The sequence below is a fragment of the Tachyglossus aculeatus genome, chromosome 4 (assembly GCF_015852505.1).
Source record: "Tachyglossus aculeatus isolate mTacAcu1 chromosome 4, mTacAcu1.pri, whole genome shotgun sequence".
Classification (NCBI taxonomy): Eukaryota; Metazoa; Chordata; class Mammalia; order Monotremata; family Tachyglossidae; genus Tachyglossus; species Tachyglossus aculeatus.
In genome coordinates this window covers 104,652,358-104,673,430 of record NC_052069.1, presented here as the reverse complement: position 1 = coordinate 104,673,430, position 21,073 = coordinate 104,652,358, and the positions used below count along the sequence as shown (strand labels likewise).

At 42.0% G+C, this 21,073-nt stretch overlaps 1 protein-coding gene across 1 annotated transcript in view; it reads right to left on the bottom strand.

Annotated features, from left to right (window-relative positions):
• Positions 1-21,073, bottom strand: part of TTLL11 (tubulin tyrosine ligase like 11) — a 202,771-nt gene that overhangs the window by 144,360 nt on the left and 37,338 nt on the right. The window contains exon 3 of the mRNA XM_038745662.1: positions 14,746-14,879. Coding sequence (XP_038601590.1) covers positions 14,746-14,879 — 134 coding nt within the window. The remainder of the gene's footprint in view (positions 1-14,745; positions 14,880-21,073) is intronic.

Below are 21,073 nucleotides of genomic sequence, written 5' to 3'. Positions count from 1 at the left end.
ATAATTAAATACTGAACTTCTTGTGATCTTTACAGGAAAATGCCTTCCTTATTATTCTTATTACTACTTCCAAGAATAATAATAACATAGTAAAAATTAATCAAGCTTAAAGTTTTGCTTTATTTCTGGCAGATATGGAGAGAGGTTCTTTTCAAGTATGGGTCAGAATTAGCATTAGAGATTTCCCTTCACTAGTATTGATGATGCTGGAGTTATCTCTACAGAGTCTTTTGGTCATAACAATCAATCATTCAATGGTGTTTACTGAGTGTTTACTGTGTGCAAAGCACTGTACTAAGTGCTTGGAAGAATACATAGAATTGGTAGACATGTTTCCTAGCCTCAACGAGCTTACAGTCTAGAGGGGAGTTTCCTCAAGTGGAAACTCAGAGAGAGACTCTAGTCTGCCAAGTTATTTTCCATGTCGGTTATCTATATTCTGCCACTTTCACCTTGAAAAGGAGGAAGCCACCCTAGCATGTATGTTTATTCTTATTTGAAATTGAGCTCAAGGAATTGCTATATCTATCTATATATATTATATCTATACATGTATTTATATAGATAGATAGATATTTTAAAAAGCAATGTTTAAGTTTTCTCAGACCTAAGTTAAATAGACACGCCATTGCCCTTGACAAGATCTAAGGAGCTGAATGAAGTTTTACACAGTCAGGGAAAGCAGGAGACTCAGCAAGGTGAGCATTTAGTCTGGGGCTTGATTGAATCTTCTATTTGATCAAGCCATGTTGAATCTGAAATCCATTATCTCCTAGAGGAGTCCAGTACGTGGCAGAAAAATTCCAGTTAGTTTAGAAGACTAAACTAACCTCTCTCTCTCTCTCTCATATCTCGTTTGGAGATTCACGGGTAATATAGTTCCCCCTAGTGTACATTAAAACAAAAGCTATGTCTGGAAAAGGGCTGGCTACTCTTTAAGCACACATTTGCTAACAAAAAACACTAATTTTCTTAAATAACACTGCCAAAATAGTTATTTCTGTCCTGGATAAATGTATGCTTGTGCTATAAATGGCACTCTGCTGTTGAAATAGTAGGTCTAGCGTGCAGATTTGCTCAGTAGGTCTGGAAACAAATGATGGTCCTGGGGGACTGAGGAGGGGGGTAGGCTCTTTATTTTTTCAGTTGATAACAACTTGCCGTCTCTCCGGCTGATGGAATGTTATTTGTAGAGCGAACATTACTTTTCATCATCCTGGGAAAGGAGGTGTGACAAATGAGCGAGTGACACTAATCATTTGAAAGCCAATACTGTTTTGATAAGCAAGTCTAGAAGATCAGGGAGTGGTGAGGTGTTTGGATTTGTGATTTATGATGCTAACTGCTGACTGAAGTCAAGCTGGCTGGCAGACCCATATTCAAAGAACCGTAGCTGCTGAAACGTATTATCCTAGAGACACTCAGCAGCCGGAATTCCACACCTTCAAGCCACATGAAATGTTAACTAGCCAAATGTTAAGAAATATTCAGATGAATCTCCTAACCCGACCCTCTTCATGTAACTGCGGCCTCCCTTCGGATCCTTCCCTTAGCTTCTGGTGGGCAGTTTCAACAGTGGCATTAAGAGATGCATTTCTTTCCACCAAATGAATTTGTCAGCAAAGTTCATTCATTCATTCTATCGTATTTATTGAGTGCTTACTGTGTGCAGAGCACTGTACTAAACACTTGGAAAGTACAATTCAGCAACAGAGACAATCCCTCCCCACAACAGGCTCACATGGATGCATCCAAATATTGCAGCTCATTGTGGAAAAATCCAGGTCATTTGAGAAGCAAAGATTAACCCCTACATGAGCCTTCTCAAAAGCTCTTGGCATTCTCCATTTTTCACATCTTATCCTACTTGCATGTTTGCCCTCTTGAATTTACACCTTTTTTTCTCCTTTTTACTCAACAGCCTCTGCCTGAATGAAACCTGCTTGAATTTCCTATACACCCTATATGACCACCCTCCGCTAGACCATAAGTTTCTTACGGGCAGAGATCTTGTCTATTTATGCTTATACTCCCAAGTGCTTAGCACAGTGCTCTGCACACAATAAGACCTCAATCAATGTATATAGATGTCCTTTATATAAAGAACCTGCAGTAGGGTGAACATCCAAAATCTAATGTACATCTAACATCCAAAATGAGTAACTAGTTCTCATCTTATTTTGAATCTTAAATAGTTACAATTTCTTCTTTTTTATGGTATCTGTTAAGTGCTTACTACGTACCAGGCATTGTATTATGCACTGGGGAAGGTAAAAGTTAATCCTGTTGGACACAGCTCAAGTCTCACCTTGGGACTCTCAACCTCAAACCTCATTTTACACATGAGATAACTGAGGGACGGAGAAGTTAAAATACTTGCCTAAGGTCACAAAACAGACAACTGATAGAGCCGCTTAGAACTCAGCTCCTTCTGTCTCACAGGCCCGTGCTCTATCCATTAGGCCAAGCTGCTTCTCTAAAATGAAATTCACCTTGCTTGGCCTTATATCCCAGTGACAGGAGTTGCACTCATCTGTTTGAGGGAGAAACAGATGATTACTGACCAGAAGAATCAAGTCCAAGTCAAGGCCTTTCTCATGATTAAGGTGGTGACCAGCAGGCACTGGTAAAGGTGGGTTCTCCGTCAAATGCCGCATGCCCTGATGCCTTAGCATTCCTCCCTTGCTGCGGGATGTTAATAACCCAGAATGGTAAGAGATTCAAATGCTCTTGTTTCAACTTAAAAAGAGCCTGATTGGCACTCAGACCAAATCGCTTATCCATGAGCAATTTCAAGCAAGTTTAAGAGCAACACTTAGCAGAAAATGTTCTCTGAACCATGAACGAAAATAGTTCTAAACGAACATTCATAATCAAGGTGGCAAATGAAGGTGACTGCCTTCTGTCTGCTGTTCCCCTTTTCCTTTTGGTAATAAAGAGATTTCTTTATGCTTCTCTTTAGTTTTGTTGTTATTTCTTTACACAGTACCCTGGAACATTTGCATGAAAACTGGGTCTCTGCCAAAGACGTTCTCCTGCTCCTTCTGCTAATTGGGCACTTAAAATTACTGTATAGTCTGTGACTTACAATTTGGATTGCTGTGAAGATGATTGCAATGTCTTACAATTGAGCGAAGAGTAGCTCAGAATAGAACTGCTCCTTCCGGTATTCACGCAAACGCCTTTTGTAGCCAAAGATGAGGGATAAAGTGCTGGGGAAAATAATTTATTAGGAATGCATCTAAGGAGTCTTTTCATGGCTAATACAGAAGCTTGCTTTTGGCTTTAATCGCAGAGCCAGCCAGATGTATTAAATAGATTGATATGGGAATTGTGACTTCATGGACGAGTGACACGTCACTATCTTCTCTTCTGATTTGTTATAAGCAGAAATAGCAAAATGAGTTGGCCAATTTTTTTTCTCCTATAGAATCAGTTATTTTAGCATTAAGAAACTTGTAGGCAGGGAATATGTCTTTTATACTGTTGTGCTGTACTTTCCCAAGCACTGAATACAGTTCTCTGTATCAATAAATCAATAAATACGATTGATCGATTACTCTGCATACAGTAAGCACTCAATAAATACGATTAATTGAGTCTTTCCTAATATGGAGCTCTAATACTGGGCAGGACCCAATGTCATGATATAATAGGCTGGTTTAATCTCAAAGACTTGACTAACAGGCAACGTGGCCTAGTGAAAAGACCACATGAGTGGAATCAGGAGTCCTGGGTCCATACCTGGCTCTGCCACTTTCATTCATTCCTTCAGTCGTATTTATTGAGTGCTTACTGTGTGCAGAGCACTGTACTAAGTGCTTGGGAAGTACAAAGTACAAGTCGGCAACATATAGAGACGGTCCCTACTCAACAATGGGCTCGCAGTCTAGAAGGGGGAGACAGACAACAAAATAAAACATGTAGACAGGTGCCACTTGCCTGCTTGTGCCCTTGGGCATATCACTTAACTTCTCTGACCTTCAGTTTCCTCATCCATAAAATGGAAATTTCATGCCTGTTCCCCCTCCCCCTTTGCAGGAAGAGCTCTGGGTTGGGCAGGGACTGTTTCTGATCTGGTTGTACTGTATCTACCCCAGTGCTTAGCACAGTGTTTGGTACATAATAAAAACTTAACAAATGCCACAATCATTATCATTGTTAGGCACAGGACTAATATTGTCTTCTCCCCATGACTTCCCCATCACTGTAGACAGTTCCACCATCCTTCCTGACTCACAAGCCTGTAACCTTGACGTTATCCTTGACTGCTCTTTCATTAAACCCACATAGTCACATATTCAATCTATCACTAAATCTGTCAGTTCAGCATTCATAACACTGCTAAAAATCTTCCCTTTCCACTCCATCCAAGCTGCAACCAGGTTAATTCAAGCACTTATCCCATCCCTCCTTGATTACTGCATCAGTCTCCTTGCCGACCTCCCTACCTCCTTTCTCTCTCCAATCCAACTCCGCTACCCGGATCATTTATCTACAAAAACGTTCAGTCCACATTTCCCCACTCCTCAAGGACCTCCAATGGTTGCCCATCCACCTTGGCATCTAACTGAAACTCCTTACCATCGGCTTTAAGGCACTCAATCACCTTGCTTCATGCTACCTCGCTTTGCTACTCTCCTACTATACCCAGCCTACACACTTAGCTTCTCTCATGCCAGCCTACCTTAATCTCATCTATCTCACCTCTTATCCATGCCCTGCCTCAGACCTGGAATGCCCTCCCTCTTCATATCTTGCAGATATGAAGATATCTTACTCTCCCCACCTTTAAAGCCTTTTTGAAGGCACATCTACTCCAAGAGGTCTGTCTTGACTAAGCCTTCATTTCCTTTTCTCCCACTTCCTTCTGCTTCTCCCTTTATTCACCAGCCCCACAGCACTTATGTACATATCCATAATTTATTTATTTATATTAAGGTCTGTCTCCCTGTATGTGTCTTGTCTATACTGTAGGCTCAACATGGGCAGGGAATGTGTCTGTTATATTGCTATATTGTACTCTCCCAAGCTCTTAATACAGTGCTCTGCACACATTACATGTTCAATAAATATGATTGATTGATTGTAGTTGGTAAAAGGGATGGCTTCTGCAGAGGGAAAAGGATTCTCAACAGGATTTTTTTATAGTATTTGTTAAGCACTTACTATATGTCAAGTACTTATATTCTAAGTGCTGGGGTAGATACAGGATTCGTCTCGCCTAGGATATTTTCCCATAGTGTTTAGGTATAATGCTCCCTTCCCTAATGGAATTCAAAATGCTGTTACCAATCACCTCAGAGATGATGCATTCATTGGCTAATGAGAAAACATACCATTTCTAATGAGAAAACATACCATTTTTCAAACCCAAGACATGCTTCAAGCTGAATTATACTATGAAATCAGAGAAGTGGTGATAATGATGATTTTTTTCCATGTGTTTTAGGTTATAATGCAAAATTCCAGATTGTTGTCAAAACCATTTATTGTATCTAGCTTTCAGCTAACAGCAACCTTATGCTGGTCAAGATTAAACCTTTCTTAGTAAAGAATAAAAAGGCAATTCTTAAATTTACCTTGAATTATAAAGTTTGCAAAACAGGGAAGACATACAAATTATGTCTTGGTTTGACCAATAATTTAGTTCAGCCATTAATTTTGCTTTCCAGACTTGCATTAATATTTCTCCCTTAGGAGACAGGTGAAATTTTCATCAGGCATTTGCTTACCTCCTGTACTTCTAAATAAAGCATAACCTTTACAGCTAAAATCAATTTTCCAATACTGAGGATTTTCCGCTAACAAATTTGCCAAACAATTCTTATCCGTTTTCTGAATTTGCACAACCAAATTAGCCAAAGGAAGAACAGCTGAGATGTGACTTAATGGCTTTCTTTCTTAGGACTCTTCTTTCTTTTTTATTTAACAATACAATAGATGTGGGCAGGGAACATGCCTATCAGCTGATACACTGTACTCTCCCAAGTGCCTAGTATAGTGCTCAGCACACAGTAAGCACTCAATAAAAACCAGTGCTTACTTGATTGATTGAGTCCCTGCCCACAATGAGGTTACAGTCTAGAGGGGGAGGCAGACATTAATATAAATGAGTTATATAACATTGTTATGTACATAATTGCGGTGGGGTGAATATCAATTGCTCAGATCCAGTTGCTTCTACTTTGGGATGTGCCCTTAGGTTTCAAACCACAATTACTACCCCATCCTCCCGGCCCCTCTAAATCTTGCCTAGCTCCTCCCACCCACAAAATCTGCTTCTCAATTTGGGAAGATGAGATTTCTGCCTGGCTGACAGGGGACACTTTCTTCATCCCTGGCCAGCCCAGCATGGACCAAACCTAATGGCCACTGGAAACAAACGTTGTCAATTCCTCCTAATGGTGTTCTCAATATCTGGCCCAGCTAACAACAGCAGGACTTGCTATTCCACCCAGTTCACTTACCACACGAGGGTTCTTTCAAAACCTTGCGGTTAAGGAAAAAGCGCACTGAAGTACTCACCCTTTCTGACTGCTCACATGGGCACACAGGAGGTTTTTTTTTTGACAACATGGCATGCCGAGCCCAACTAGGCTGGTGTTGTTTTCCTAATTCCCTAATTGTATTCTGGCCAAAACACATATTAAAAACATGCTGTGACAGAGCTGAGTGTACCAGTTTCATTACAATTCTGTCTGGAAGGCTACCTGCAGCAAACAGAAATCCAAATTCCCAAGACAACCTAACCAAAAAGTCAGAAGAAAGGGGGCACAGAGTTTATCTCTGTTTTAGGCCTTTGGCCTCCTTTACATCTGCCCCCATTCCATCTTGGACCTGAGCACATAATTGAGAAGGTGCTGAAGGAAGTGCTGTTATGAGGATGTTACCTGATTTTGTTTTGTTTCTCTTTTCAGTTTTTTTTTTTTGGTGCTTACTGTGTGCCAGGAACTGTAACAATAATAATAATAATAATAATGGTATTTGTTAAGTGCTTCCTATGTACCAAGCACTGCTCTAAGTGCTGAACTAAGGGCTTGGGAAGATACAAGGTAATCAGGTTGGACACAGTGCATCTCCTACATGGGGCTCACAGTCTGTATCAACATATTACAGATGTGGTAACTGAGGGATATGGAAGTGAAGTGACTTGCCAAGGTCACACAGCAAGGCAAGGCAAATAGCGGAGCCCTGATTAGAAGCCAGGTCCTCTGGCTCCCAGTCCATGCCACTTCCGTTGTTGAATATCCAGAAGTGGCTCAGTGGAAAAAGCATGGGCTTGGGAGTCAGAGGCCATGGGTTCAAATCCCGGCTCTGCCACTTATCAACTGTGTGACTTGGGGCAAGTCACTTAACTTCTCTGTGCCTCAGTTACCTCATCTGTAAAATGGGGACTAAGACTGTGACTAAGACTGTGGGACAACCTGATCATCTTGTATCCTCCCCAGCACTTAGAACAGTGCTTTGCACATAGTAAGCACTTAACAAATGTCATCATTATTATTATTAGTAGTAGTAGGTTTGGTGTTTTGATTATTTATTTTTAATAGTATTTAATAAGTGCTTACTAGGTGCCAGGCACTATACTAACACTGGGGTAGAAACAAGATAATCAGGTTGAATATAGTCCATGTCCCACATGGAGCCTGCTTTAATCCCCATTTTATAGATGAGGTAACAGACACAGAGAAGTTAAATGTCTTGCCCAAGGTCACACAGCTGACAAATGGCAGATCTGGAATTAGAACCCAGGTATTCTGACTCCCAGGCTCGAGCTCTGTCCACGAGACCACATTGCTTCTCATTTCTTGTTACAAAAAATGGGCCCCAGTTACTGGACAGGGTGGCTAAGAGGAATATTTTGTAGTTGACAGAACCCTGGATCCAAGGAAACTCTAGCCCCTTTCCAACATTTCCAATTTGTCATTAAGGGCAACGTATCACTTGATGTGGATGTAGTAGTGACAGCTTGGGTCATGCCATCATCGCATTGACAGATTTCAGGTTTGAGACTATCGGCTTCATCCGCCCTCTACTTTTGTCAAGAAGCAGGACTTGTGTCACAAATTCAGAATGATTCTGCATTCCCTCCAGACAGACGTGACTGTGAAAATAGGACAAGGCAATGAAATAAGGGAACGTTCTGTTTATTCAGATCATCTGGAAACCACATAAACTCCTTGTGAGCCATGATTGCATCTACCAACTCTATTTTATTGTATTCACCCAAGCACTTAGTGCAGTGCTCTCTGCACACAGTACACACTCAGTAAATAGCATTGATTGATTAATTGGTTAATTAATTCATGATGGTATTTGTAAGTGCTAAGAGCCAAGTACTGTCCTTTGCACTAGGATTGATACAAGTTAATCAGATCCGACACAGTCCCTGTCCCACATGGGGCTCACAGTCTAGAGGTTAGCGAGAACAGGTATTGAATCCCCATTTTCCAGATGAGGAAATTGAGGCACAGAGAAGTGAAGTGACTTTCCTAAGGTCACATGGCAGGCAAGCGGCAGAGTGGGATTAGAACACAGGTCCTCTGATGAATCCCAGTTCTATGATGTTTCAACTACGCCATGCTGCTTCCAGAGAGCAATCCATTCTCAAGCCCTTCTCTGGGCCAGTAGCACGTAGAGTGAAGTTGGGGGCCGAGGGGCAAAAATCAAGGTTCTGATAATGGCCCTGGTAATGTGAAGGAGGGGAAAACCAGTCACCTGGCTATTCCCATATGCCTCTCAGACCCTGGGGCCAGAGAAGCAGTGCAGCCTGGTGGATAGAGCATGGGTCTGGCATTTAGAAGGACCTGGGTTCTAATCCCGGCTCTGCCACTTGTCTGCTGTGTGACCATGGGCATGTCACTTAACTTCTCTGGGCCTCAGTTACCTCATCTGTAAAATGGAGATTAAGACAACGAGCCCTACATGGGACAGGGACTGTGTCCAACCTGATTAACCTGTATCTACCCCAGTGGTTGTTACAATGCCTGGCACACAGAAAGTGCTTTGCAAATACCATTAAAAAAATGATAACTTGCCTCCAAGGAGATGGAGAAAGACTCTGTATCCCATGTCACCATAGAACAGCAACAACATCAGGGTACCCCAAAGTATTCTGCAGTTCCATGGTCAGTTACAATTTCCAGGAAAACCTCAAAGTGTTGACATTTAAGGAATTACTATAAAATGTCTCTGATCTCACTGCAGCTTTAAGATACTGTATATGTGTGTTCCAGTTGTGAGCCTGGAGGGCTGAGTTTTTGAAATGACTCCCGCCGTGAGGCTGGAGGCCAGTTATGTAAGACACTTTGCTTTCTAATATTGTCTCTTTTTTCCCTTGACTCTTTCCTTTTAATCAATTCCCAGATGGAAGAACTCCAGGATTCTTTTATTAACCTTTCATCAAGTGAGCCCAACAAAATTGAATATGGATTATGTGTATTTTTGAAAGGAGAAAATTCAAAAAAGCCCATGGCTTTTGATATGACTTCGGAGGGCTGTGAAGGAGAAGCGTCTATAGTATAATATCTGTATTTCATGAGGTAAATCGACGGATTAAACTACACCCACTTAATGTACGTCTATCAAAAATAATTTCATTTTAGTTCACTTTTTGGGCAGATATTTGTGATTGACTGTCAGGAGAAGATGAAGAAGGAGGGAGGGAGAAAAAGAGGGAGGGAAGGAGGGCATATGTTTGGGTGGGAGGAGGAACAAGAGAAACATTTCATTAGCATTAGATTTGAATCGCGGCATCCTCTTAAACTTGGATATCTACTTAGTCTCTCTCCCATTATAACTACTCCAAAAAGCAATTAGATTGTAAGGAGATTCAGCCGGAAACAGAATTTGAGAGCTTTCTTCATATCTTTTGAAGAGAAGAAGGCTGATGTAGGCAAACCAATTTTCGTAATTTCCCTTTGAAGTAGTAGGAGCCAGCTGAACACAACAATTTCCTTCAAAATGCATAAATGTTGCCCCTTTATCTACTTAACTTAGCTGATATCTTTAATAAGAACTTTTTCAAAACCTTACAACGCAAAGGTTGGGGGGAGAAAAAGCTAACATTTATTGGCTTTGAAGATGCAAGGGTTTCTTCAACAGGGGTCATTTCCTTTTCCTTTAATTTATAATCGGCTACATCCTTAAGGGGATTGAGAAAAGCGGATTAAATAAAGTAGCAGACCTAAAATTTTCCAAAGGCTTGCCGTCACTTCTGGGCCCACATGAGAACATGCAGAGGACAGCTGGGTGTGTAGCCAGCAGTGATTTATCCCAGTACTGGCAACAGTCAAATCACAAAATCCTTCAGGGTACCTAATGGTCTTGGTTTCTATTAAACTCTGGTTTCGTGCCAAAATTAACTCGAAATTCCTGCCATTACTGAGTTTTTATTTTGCACTAAAAAAAGATCCATTTTACTTTATGTAACTTTGCAATGGAGATGCTACAGAGTCCACCTGAACAATTGGCAAAAAATGGGGGCACCTATATTGGACTTCTATCAAAAAAATTGAATGGTAATAATAGTGATGGTATTTGTTAAGTGCTTACTATAAGTCAAACACTGTGCTAAGCACTGGGGTAAATACATGCTAATCAGAATACATGCTAATCAGGTTGGACACAGTCCCTGTTCCACATGGGGCTCACAGTTTAAATCCTCACTTTACAGATGAAATAACTGAAGCCCAGAGAAGTGAAGTGATTTGACCAAGGTCATACAGCAGGCAAGTGGCAGAGCCGGGATTAGAACCCAGATCCTTCTGATTCCCAGGTCTGTGATCTATACTAAGCCATGCTATCTCCCCAAAGATTTGTGAGGTCCCCGCAAAGGGAGACTAAAAGGATTCTGTTCCCCACTTTCCAAAGAGGCAGAGAGAAGGTACAGACAAAGTTCCCATTCCAATTCCCAACTTGGTTAGCTGGAGGGGAGTTTGCCACAGGGTTGCAGGAATAAGAGTTTAAGATACAGTATTTCATCTGCCTTGAGTGTTCCAATCGACCGTTCAGGAAAAGCAGTTCCTCAATACACTTCCTGCTTTGTTTTCATCTTCTTTATCTGCTGTTTCTCTGGCCTAAGGCTTCAGTGACTTAAGTGCTAAAGGAAAATGATTGATTCTTTAAGTTCCTTTCCACTCTGCATCTGAAACCAGGGCAGTGGAAATCTTTCCAAGCACAATTTTAACCACAGCACAGAGGGCTTTCCAGAAGGGCCTAAAAAGGAAAATCTTTGGGAAAAAGAACTAACAAACAAGACACACATGTGCTCTTCCACAAAGAAGTCACTTCTCTAGTTTCAAATGACATCATTTTCCAAGAAAAAAATAGAATTTGAGCTGCTTGGTCAGGGGTTCATGACCAGTGTGATTATCTGTACAGAAGGAGAAGAGGCCAAAGAGATCTAATTTGAAATAAGTACAGCGCTGAAGTCAGGAATCAAGCAATAGTATTTATTGAGTGCTTACTGTGTGCAGAGCACCGTACTAAGTGCTTGGGAGAGTACAATATAAGACACTTTGCTCATGAAACAGGAAAGTTCCTGATTTTTCCTTAGCTGCCTTATTTATTTCTAGACCTACACTTTATTTTTCCATAACTTATTTTATTTATTTTAATATCTGTCTCCCTCTCTAGACTGCAAGCTCTTTGTGGGCAGCGAATATATCTACCAACTCTGTTGTATTGAACTATCCCAAGCATTTAGTACAGTGCTCCATATACACCAAGTACCACTGATTGACTGATTAATATTTAATGGCTTATTTTGACCATCCAGAGTAGTCTGAGACACAATTCACAGTGGTGCATTTGCTGAGAATCAGGAGGGGAACATAGGGAAGTAGAGTGGCTGTTTGTTTTGCCAAAATGGAAACTACACCAGGATTGTTGCCCCTAATTCACTATGTTGAGGTAAAAATCAATCAATCCATCAACCAATGGTATTCATTGAGCACTTACTATGTGCAGAGTACTGTACTAAGCATTTAGGAATATACAATACAATGGAGTTGATAGACACTATCCCTATCCACAAGGAGTTTATTTCGGAGAGATTTTGAACCAGTGTTACTTATCGAGCCCTTACCGTGTGCAGCCCTTACTAAGTGCTTGGAAGAGTACAATATAACAGAGATGGTAGACATTTTCCCTGCCCACAAGGAGCAGGTCATTTTCCTCAATTAGAAACAGCCCCTGGATTAACATAACCCGTTGAGGATGAGCGTAGAAAGTGGAAGCTACATGGGCTGATTCTCCAACCCAATCAATTGCAAAGGTCTGCAATATCACATTTTTGCTTTTTTATCGCTAATTTCTACCGGTCAAAAGTAGAAGTCCTTTCTACATCAAATATATTGTTTGATAACAAAAACAGGACTTTTCTCAAATACACAGACGGGAGAGCATATGCAAAGCTAACTCCAAAGGGTTTTTTGGGGGTTTTTATATTGGCCATCTGCTCTCCCTGGAATGCAATCCTCAAATCTCCAGTCCTAACAAAATTTTCCTTTGGAGAACGCTACTTGTGTAGCCACATCCCCACCTCGTGGTTACATATGGGTGTCGTTTTCATAACTGGAGCCAGAGAAATTTGAAATTTACCCCACTTCTATCCATTCTCCTTAGTCAATTGAAATCGAATGCTAATCTGTGTGAGTTGAATGAGGTCCTATTTCAAAGCACTGCACAGCTTTGCAGGTTTCCCAAATATACAGTACGAAGTATTTAATTAAGGGAATGAGGTATCATTTGAGTTTCTACTCAAAGGGAATCATCACTAAGCTACTTGAAACTCAAATGAACTAATATGATTTAGCGTAAATCCTCAAAACCAGCCTAAAACAAGAACACTTCAATCAACTGAGGGAGGTAAAAATCGTTCCTTATATAAAATACCCACACTTTTACATCAACCTCATTGAGTGGATCATTTGCCCACTATTGGGTAGGGACTGTCTCTATATGTTGCCAACTTGTACTTCCCAAGCGCTTAGTACAGTGCTCTGCACACAGTAAGCGCTCAATAAATACGATTGATGATGATTTAAAGAGGTTCACATATGTACCTTCGCAATCTCAAGAGATGGACTGATGATTTGATCCATTTTCACCTGAGGAAAATTTTGAAAGTCTAACTAAACAGTACGAGACATAATAAAATTAAAACTAAATTAAAATTAAAATTTAATTAAATTAAATTTTTCGAAACTCCCTCCAAAATGATGTACTAGAATTGTGGGATTTTTTTAAAAAAACAGAACGTCAGATTTGGGAAGCAAAGATGTTTGTGAATCAGCGCAGAGCTGAAATCAACCACTTCTCTATGTGAATTGTTTCTGAAATGCCACTTCTCTTTGGGTCAATGCCATACGCTAGTCCACAGGCTGTTGATATACTCAGTCTCCAAACACAGGACTTTCAAACAACGTAATTTGCAATCCACCCTCTAAGAAACACAGCTGTTTTTTGGCGTAACAGCCTGAAAATTCAGTCCTCAACACTCCAAGACTTCATCCACATTCATCTGGCTGATGGTTCATATTCATGTTTGTGGACGAGAATAGCATGACATATGTTCACAAAGAGAAAACAGTATGTCAGTTTCCCTCGAGCACTAGATTTTAAAAAAGAGGAAAAAACAACTCCTCACTCAGGAGACCACGATTATCCACCAAATGGGAAAGCAGGTGCCATCTGGTTGATTCATCTCCCAGACAACAGAACTTCCTTAACCTGACTTGACCCAATATTATAAATGTTTGTTATTTTTCCAACTTCCCTCCCAGCTCAACTGTTGTCATGGAAATAAGTGTAGTGCTGATAAGTTTTCAACCCCTGATTTTAGTGTTGATGTGACAGAAAATCAAAATGGACAGAGATATAATCATTACTGGTTTAAATTCAAATACAGGGAGTAATTACCACATCGTGAGAACCCATTGGAAAAAAAATCAAGTGATGTAGAAAAGCAGATTTGTGGATACACTTGAGATCTGGTCAGTTATAGACTCTCCCCCAGCAAGGAACTTTCCTTTTCAAATTATCACTTCAAGGTCAGTTTTTGTTTTTAATAAGCATTACTTTTTATTACGTTTTATACATTAAAAACAAACCAAAAACAATTTGGCAATACAAATATTAGTTCTCTACATATAATGAGATATGACATGTACACAACACTGTTTAGATCAGGCACCTCGAAGTATACATGACAATTAATTAAAATGACAATAAACATCTCAGACAAAAACTTTCCAACTTGCTCCATTTCACACTCATTCATTCATTCATTCATTCAATCGTATTTATTGAGTGCTTACTGTGTGCAGAGCACTGTACTAAGCGCTTGGGAAGTACAAATAATATATGCATACAGACATATAATGCAAGCATACATTACATATAAAATGCATGCATATATAACATATGCATACATATATAATATATGCATATGTATGTATGTGTGTATATATACGCATATACATATATACACACACACTTTCAAGTGTGAAGGGCCCCAATATACACTTCCACTATGGGAAGTCAACTGTCACTCATCTTCAGAGTGGTTCTAGGACAGATTAAAAAACAGAACATGCTTAATATAAAAATAAAATAGAAGATGCTTTGGAGAGAAAATGCCAAAACCCAATATCCACAGCAATAACAAGGAGAAGGGCAGGTCTGGTCCTATCGTTTTTTGCTCTCTCCATTATTTGGGCAGTAGGGAAAGATATCTACCTGAGCCACAAAGAGCTGGAACTCGTCGGGCAGAATCCACGAACGAGGATAGAAGTTATACTCCTCCGGAAACAGATCCTGCATTATTCTCACTGCGCGGCTCAGAGTGATTTTACGCACCATCTCTGTCATGCCTGAGGAGGAAAAGAAGATTCTATGAGCCTTCAGCAATCGGGGGCACTAGCCACAAAACAAAGTCAGAGCTTTATGATTGAACAGGCAGTGGACAACACCTGACATTAACCATTTTCAAGATGGGAAAAAAAAGTGTTGGTTGACATTTACTGCATGTGCTCAAATTTTGTAAGTCTGACACATCCTTGATAAGCTTTTACAGAACACTGAAGGGAACTGTATTTCTCCTTATCTACCCCATTACCTCAGCGAGGATGTTGTCTCATTATCAGAAACTCCTAGGCACACACTGGGAGCTTCTGACCAATCAACAGTTAACTTCCCTCTCTAGGTCCCACCCCACTCCAGGATCAATCAGTCAATCGATGGTATTTGCTGGGCACTTACTGTGTGCAGATCACTGTACTAAGTGGTAGGGAAAATCCAATATCAACAGTGTTGGTGAGACATGCTCCCTGCCTTCAGGGAGCTCACAGTCTAGATGGCAAAAGGAATAGGGGGGAGAGAGTTAGGGAGCTAGGGCGAGGCTGGAAGAAGGGGCAAGGTTCTCCACAGCCACTCCTCTTCCCCCCGACCTTGTTGTTTTCTTCTTCTCTGAGTCCCATTGGGCCAGGGTCTTTCTCACCACTGCGCTCCTACCAAAGCTGCCACTGCCACTTCCCATCATTTTCCAAGGCCCTTAGCCTTGAAAAATTTAATCGGATTTTAAAACAGGGATTTTTGCCCATCTTACCAGTCTGCTCTTCACTAGCACTTGACAGTAAGGATGAGCCAGAATCATTTTCAGTTTGAATTTTAACTTTGCCTCTTTAGAGATGAATATTTGCCCTCCTTCAATTATGTCTCCCACTACACAAAGACCTGTGATTTCTTAAATTTTTTCACCTAGGAGACTATCTCTTTGCACTCGGATTCCCACTGCATATCAATGAGCAAGGGCAGTTCTTGAAGTACTATAACTTCATCCACTACCTCTCACGAGAGGTACCAAAAGAGGAAGAGATCACCTCGACCCTTTCTGGCTAATTCCCTCATTTCTGGGCCCCAAGACAGATGTGGTGAAAGACACCCAGGGAAAATTGCTTTAACAATCAAAAGGCCTTCACAATTTTATGAGTTTGAGGTGTGCCTGATCCCCCTTCTAAATTCAGGAAGCAAAAAGTGAAGCTAAGCAGCAAAGTATTTTTAACAGATGGAATTTCTTCACTCCTACAGTATGTATACCAGCAGCGGCAATAAATCGGCAGTGAAGGGCTTAGAGAAGGCAATATCCAGGCTCTTAACTCTTGTTTAGAGGGTGATAGGTAAGGATTAAGTAAGAAATAAAGCAGCTTACAAAAGTAGACTAGCCATAACAAGCTGAGCTCTAATATGGACTCCTCAATATTAAAAAAATCCACTGAAGATCCTTCTTGGAGCATTCAGAAGACCAGATCAAAGTTCAATGCACTATAACAAATGGTGGGGTTTTCTTTTCTTTTTAAAGGAAACAAGATGATATTCTGAATTGACAGAATTACACCCGTGCTGGGTCCAAACTAGCTTATAAAATTAAAATAAAATCATACTTTTCTAGGCCAGTTAGGCTATAGTTAGGCAAAGGTTTTTCATTTATTATTCAAGGCTTGCTGTTCAGCTAAAACTTTTGTATTCATAAAGAACATTTTAACTAGTTACTGCGATTTTATAAAAAATATTTAAATGGCTCAGTGACATCAATCAATTGTATTTTTGAGTGGTTACTGTGTGCACAACACTATACTAAACACTTGGGAGAGGATACTATAACAGAGTAAGTAGCCACATTCCCTTCCCACAATGAGCTGGAAACATTCTCTGCACAGCAGACCAACTCTGTCAACATCAGTAACTGTAATAGGATAAAATATCAGTCTATCTTTATAAAGACTCAACTGAAGTTTGGCCACAGTAATTCCTTTTATCTCCTACATTAAGTTGCCCAGAGAAAATCACTAAAATATGGTGCAGAGACACAAGCAAACAAATTAGGTGGCAGGTGCTTACTCGAAAGTTCTCAGTTTATTCAACAAACAAAATGTTTACACTTGCCTGGCAAATCCACTGGAGATACCTGTTAGTGATGTGAAACGTGTCCATTTTAGGGAATGCATTTTTTAGAACGCCTGAATTTGTGGGAGACCTAGAAATTTAGCTTCCAGACAGAATTTCCAATTACTAGACTTCAGGGAGTTTCTGCCTTCAGAAATACCACTGATTGACTAATTCATTCATTCATTCATTCATTCAATTGTATTTATTGAGCACTTACTGTGTGCAGAGCACTGTACTAAGCGCTTGGGAAGTACAAGTTGGCAACATATAGAGACGGTCCCTACCCAACAGTGGGCTCACAGTCTAGGAGGGGAAGACAGACAACAAAACAAAACATATTAACAAGATAAAATACATAGAATAAATATGTACAAATAAAATAGAGTAATAAATACATACAAACATATATACATATATACAGGTGCTGTGGGGAGGGGAAGGAGGTAAGGCGGGGGGACGGGGAGGGGGAGGACAGGGAGAAGAAGGAGGGGGCTCAATCTGGGAAGGCCTCCTGGAGGAGGTGAGCTCTTAGTAGGGCTTTGAAGGGAGGAAGAGAGCTAGCTTGGAGGATGTGCAGAGGGAGGGCATTCCAGGCCAGGGGGATGACGTGGGCCGGGGTTCGACGGCAGGACAGGCGAGAATGAGGCACAGTGAGGAGATTAGCGGCAGAGGAGCAGAGGGTGCAGACTGGGCTGTAGAAGGAGAGATGGGAGGTGAGGTAGGAGGGGGCGAGGTGATGGAGAGCCTTGAAGCCGAGGGTGAGGTGTTTCTGCCTGATGTGTAGGTTGATTGGTAGCCACTGGAGATTTTTGAGGAGGGGAGTAACATGCCCAGAACGTTTCTGCACAAAGACGATCCGGGCAGCGGCGTGAAGTATGGATTGAAGTGGGGAGAGACAGGAGGATGGGAGATCAGAGAGGAGGCTGATGCAGTAATCCAGTCGGGATAGGATGAGAGATTGAATGAGCACGGAAGCGGTTTGGATGGAGAGGAAAGGGCAGATCTTGGCGATGTTGCGGAGGTGAGACCGGCAGGTTTTGGTGACGGATTGGATGTGAGGGGTGAACGAGAGAGCGGAGTCGAGGATGACACCAAGGTTGTGGGCTTGTGAGACGGGAAGGATGGAAGTGCCATTAACAGTGACGGGAAAGTCAGGGAGAGGGCAGGGTTTGGGAGGGAAGATAAGGAGTTCAGTCTTGGACATGTTGAGTTTTGGATGGCGGGCAGACATCCAGATGGAGATGTCCTGAAGGCAGGAGGAGATGCGAGCCTAGAGGGAGGGAGAGAGAGCAGGGGCAGAGGTGTAGATTTGGGTGTCATCAGGGTAAAGTTGATAGTTGAAGCCGCGGGAGAGAATGAGTTCACCAAGGGAGTGACTGTAGATAGAGAACAGAAGGGGACCAAGAATTGACCCTTGAGGAACCCCTATGGAAAGGGGATAGGAGGGGGAGGAGGAACCCGCAAAAGAGACTGAGAATGAATGGCTGGAGAGATAAGAGGAGAACCAGGAGAGGACAGAGTCTGTGAAGCCAAGGTTGGATAGCATGTTGAGGAGAAGGGAGTGGTCCACAGTGTCGAAGGCAGCTGAGAGGTTGAGGAGGATTAGAATAGAGTAGGAGCCGTTGGATTTGGCAAGCAGGAGGTCATTGGTGACCTTTGAGAGGGCAGTTTCCGTGGAATGTAGGGGACAGAAGCCAGATTGGAGGGGGTCAAGGAGAGAGTTGGCGTTGAGGAATTCGAGGCAGTGAGTGTAGACAACTCGTTCAAGGAGTTTGGTAGGAGGGAGATAGGGCGATAACTAGAAGGTGAGCTGGGGTCAAGCGAGGGTTTTTTTAGTATGGGAGACACTTGGGCATGTTTGAAGGCAGAGGGGAAGGAACCAGTGGAGAGTGAGCAGTTGAAGATGGAAGTTAAGGAGGGAGCAAAAGATTTCATAAGATGAAAGGGAATGGGGTCAGAAGCACAGGTGGCCAGACTAGCACTTGAGAGGAGGGAGGAGATCTCCTCTGAGGATACTGCTGGGAAGGATGGGAGAGTACCAGAGAGGGTTGAGAGCCAGGGGGTTGGAGAAGTGGGGGGAGTGACTTTGGGGAGCTCAGACCTGATGGATTTAATTTTATTAATGAAATAGGAGGCCAGATCGTTGGACTGATATCATAGTGGCACTGGGCTTCTATCTGAAGATTTAAGGGGGAGGGCTGCCTGTCATTAGGTGCTAATTAATAGCTCCAAGGACAGAGAAAATTGATGACCCTAAATCTTCACCATCTCCCTCCCAACTTGTGCCTGACTGAAAAGCCTTATCTGAGAATATGAGTGGGACCTAGACCATAAGCTCCTTTTTATTTTATTTTTTTTATGTGGCATTTGTTAATCGCTTACTATGTGTCAGGCACTGTTCTAAGCACTGTGGTAGGTACGAGTCAATCAGGTGGGACATAATCTCTGTCCCATGTGGGGCTCACAGTCCAAAAAGGAGGGAGAACAGGTATTCAATCCCCCTTTTACAGATGAGGCAATGGAGGCACTGAGAAGGGACTTGCCCAAGGGCACACAGCAGGCAGTCGGTGGAAGCGGCATTAGAACCCAGGTCCTCCAACTCCCAGCCCGAGCTCTTTCCACTAGGCAACACTGCTTCCTTGTGGGTCAAAATGTGTCTACTAACTCTGTAATACTGTATTCTCCCAAGTGCTTGGTACGTGGTACTCTGCATACAGTAAGATATATGATTGATTGGTTGATTGACTGCTGGAGATGGGGTAAGCAGGCAGTCACACATTGCTATGAGCCTCCTGGTCCAGCAATAAGCCATCGTTGAATTGGCCTACAATACCATTCCTGCCTTAGGGTTCAAAATGACAGGGGAAACTTCACTGCCAGTGACAACAGAGGCCCTTGATCATGAAGAACTGTTTTAAGAAGGAAGCCAAGTGGTCTTCTTCAGTGTGCTTCTTTGAGAAGCAGCATTGCCTAGTGGATAGAGAACAGGCCTGGGAATCAGAAGAATCTGGGTTCTAATCTTGTCATTTCAATCAAGTCATAATAATTCTAATCAAGTCGTTTCACTTATCTGTGCTTCAGTTTCCTTATCTGTAAAATAGGAATTAAGGCTGCGAGCCCCAACGTGGGACAGAGACTGTGTCCAACCTGATTAGCTTGGAGAAGCAGCATGGCTCAGTGGAAAGAGCACGGGCTTTGGAGTCAGAGGTCATGGGTTCATATCCTGGCACTGCCAATTGTCAGCTGTGTGACTTTGGGCAAGTTACTTAACTTCCCTGGGCCTCAGTTACCTCATCTGTAAAATGGGGATTATGATTGTGAGCCACCCGGGGGACAACCTGATCACCTTGTAACCTCCCCAGCGCTTAGAACAGTGCATTGCACATAGTAAGCGCTTAATAAAAATGCCATTATAATTATATCTACCCCAGGGCCTAGCACACAGTAAGCACATAAATTATCATTATTATTATTATTATTATTAAGTGCCATCAAGTCGTTTCTGATTCATAGCAACTCCATGGATATACTTTCTTCAGAACATCCTGTCCTCCACCGTAATCCACAGCCTTTCTAATGGTTCTTCCATAATACCATATTTTTAAAAATGTGTAACCAGAAGGCAGTGGAAGAAGAGTGGAGGATGTTGATATAGGAAGGAGGTGAGTGCAACCCCTGCCAACAGCGGAACACGAAGAAGTCAGGAGCAAAGTTGCTAACATGGACTTAGGGTTTAATGACTGAGATAAAAGGTCGGTTGGGAGCATGGGACAGGAGCCCCCCGTTAAGAATAAGCCTAACATCTGTGGGCTGAGGAAGCCGCTGAATAACTTCCTCTCCTGTGCCCTCATTTCGGGCTGGGAGAATGGCAGCTCACGAAAAGTGTGAGGTAGGGAGTTCAGGAAGTAACAATTAGGTGAGGAGCGGGCTTGAGTGATTGCCTGATTCTGATCTAAGTCAAGCACCTCGTTCTCCAAGAAGCCGACATCCAGGTCATTTCAACCATTGGACCACTTATCCTGCCTACAGTACCTTTTTCTCTAAATGTATGGGACAGGATTAGGGAATTCACATTTTCCCTTCCTGAGATGAAGCGATGCCTACCCTGGCTGGGTAAATC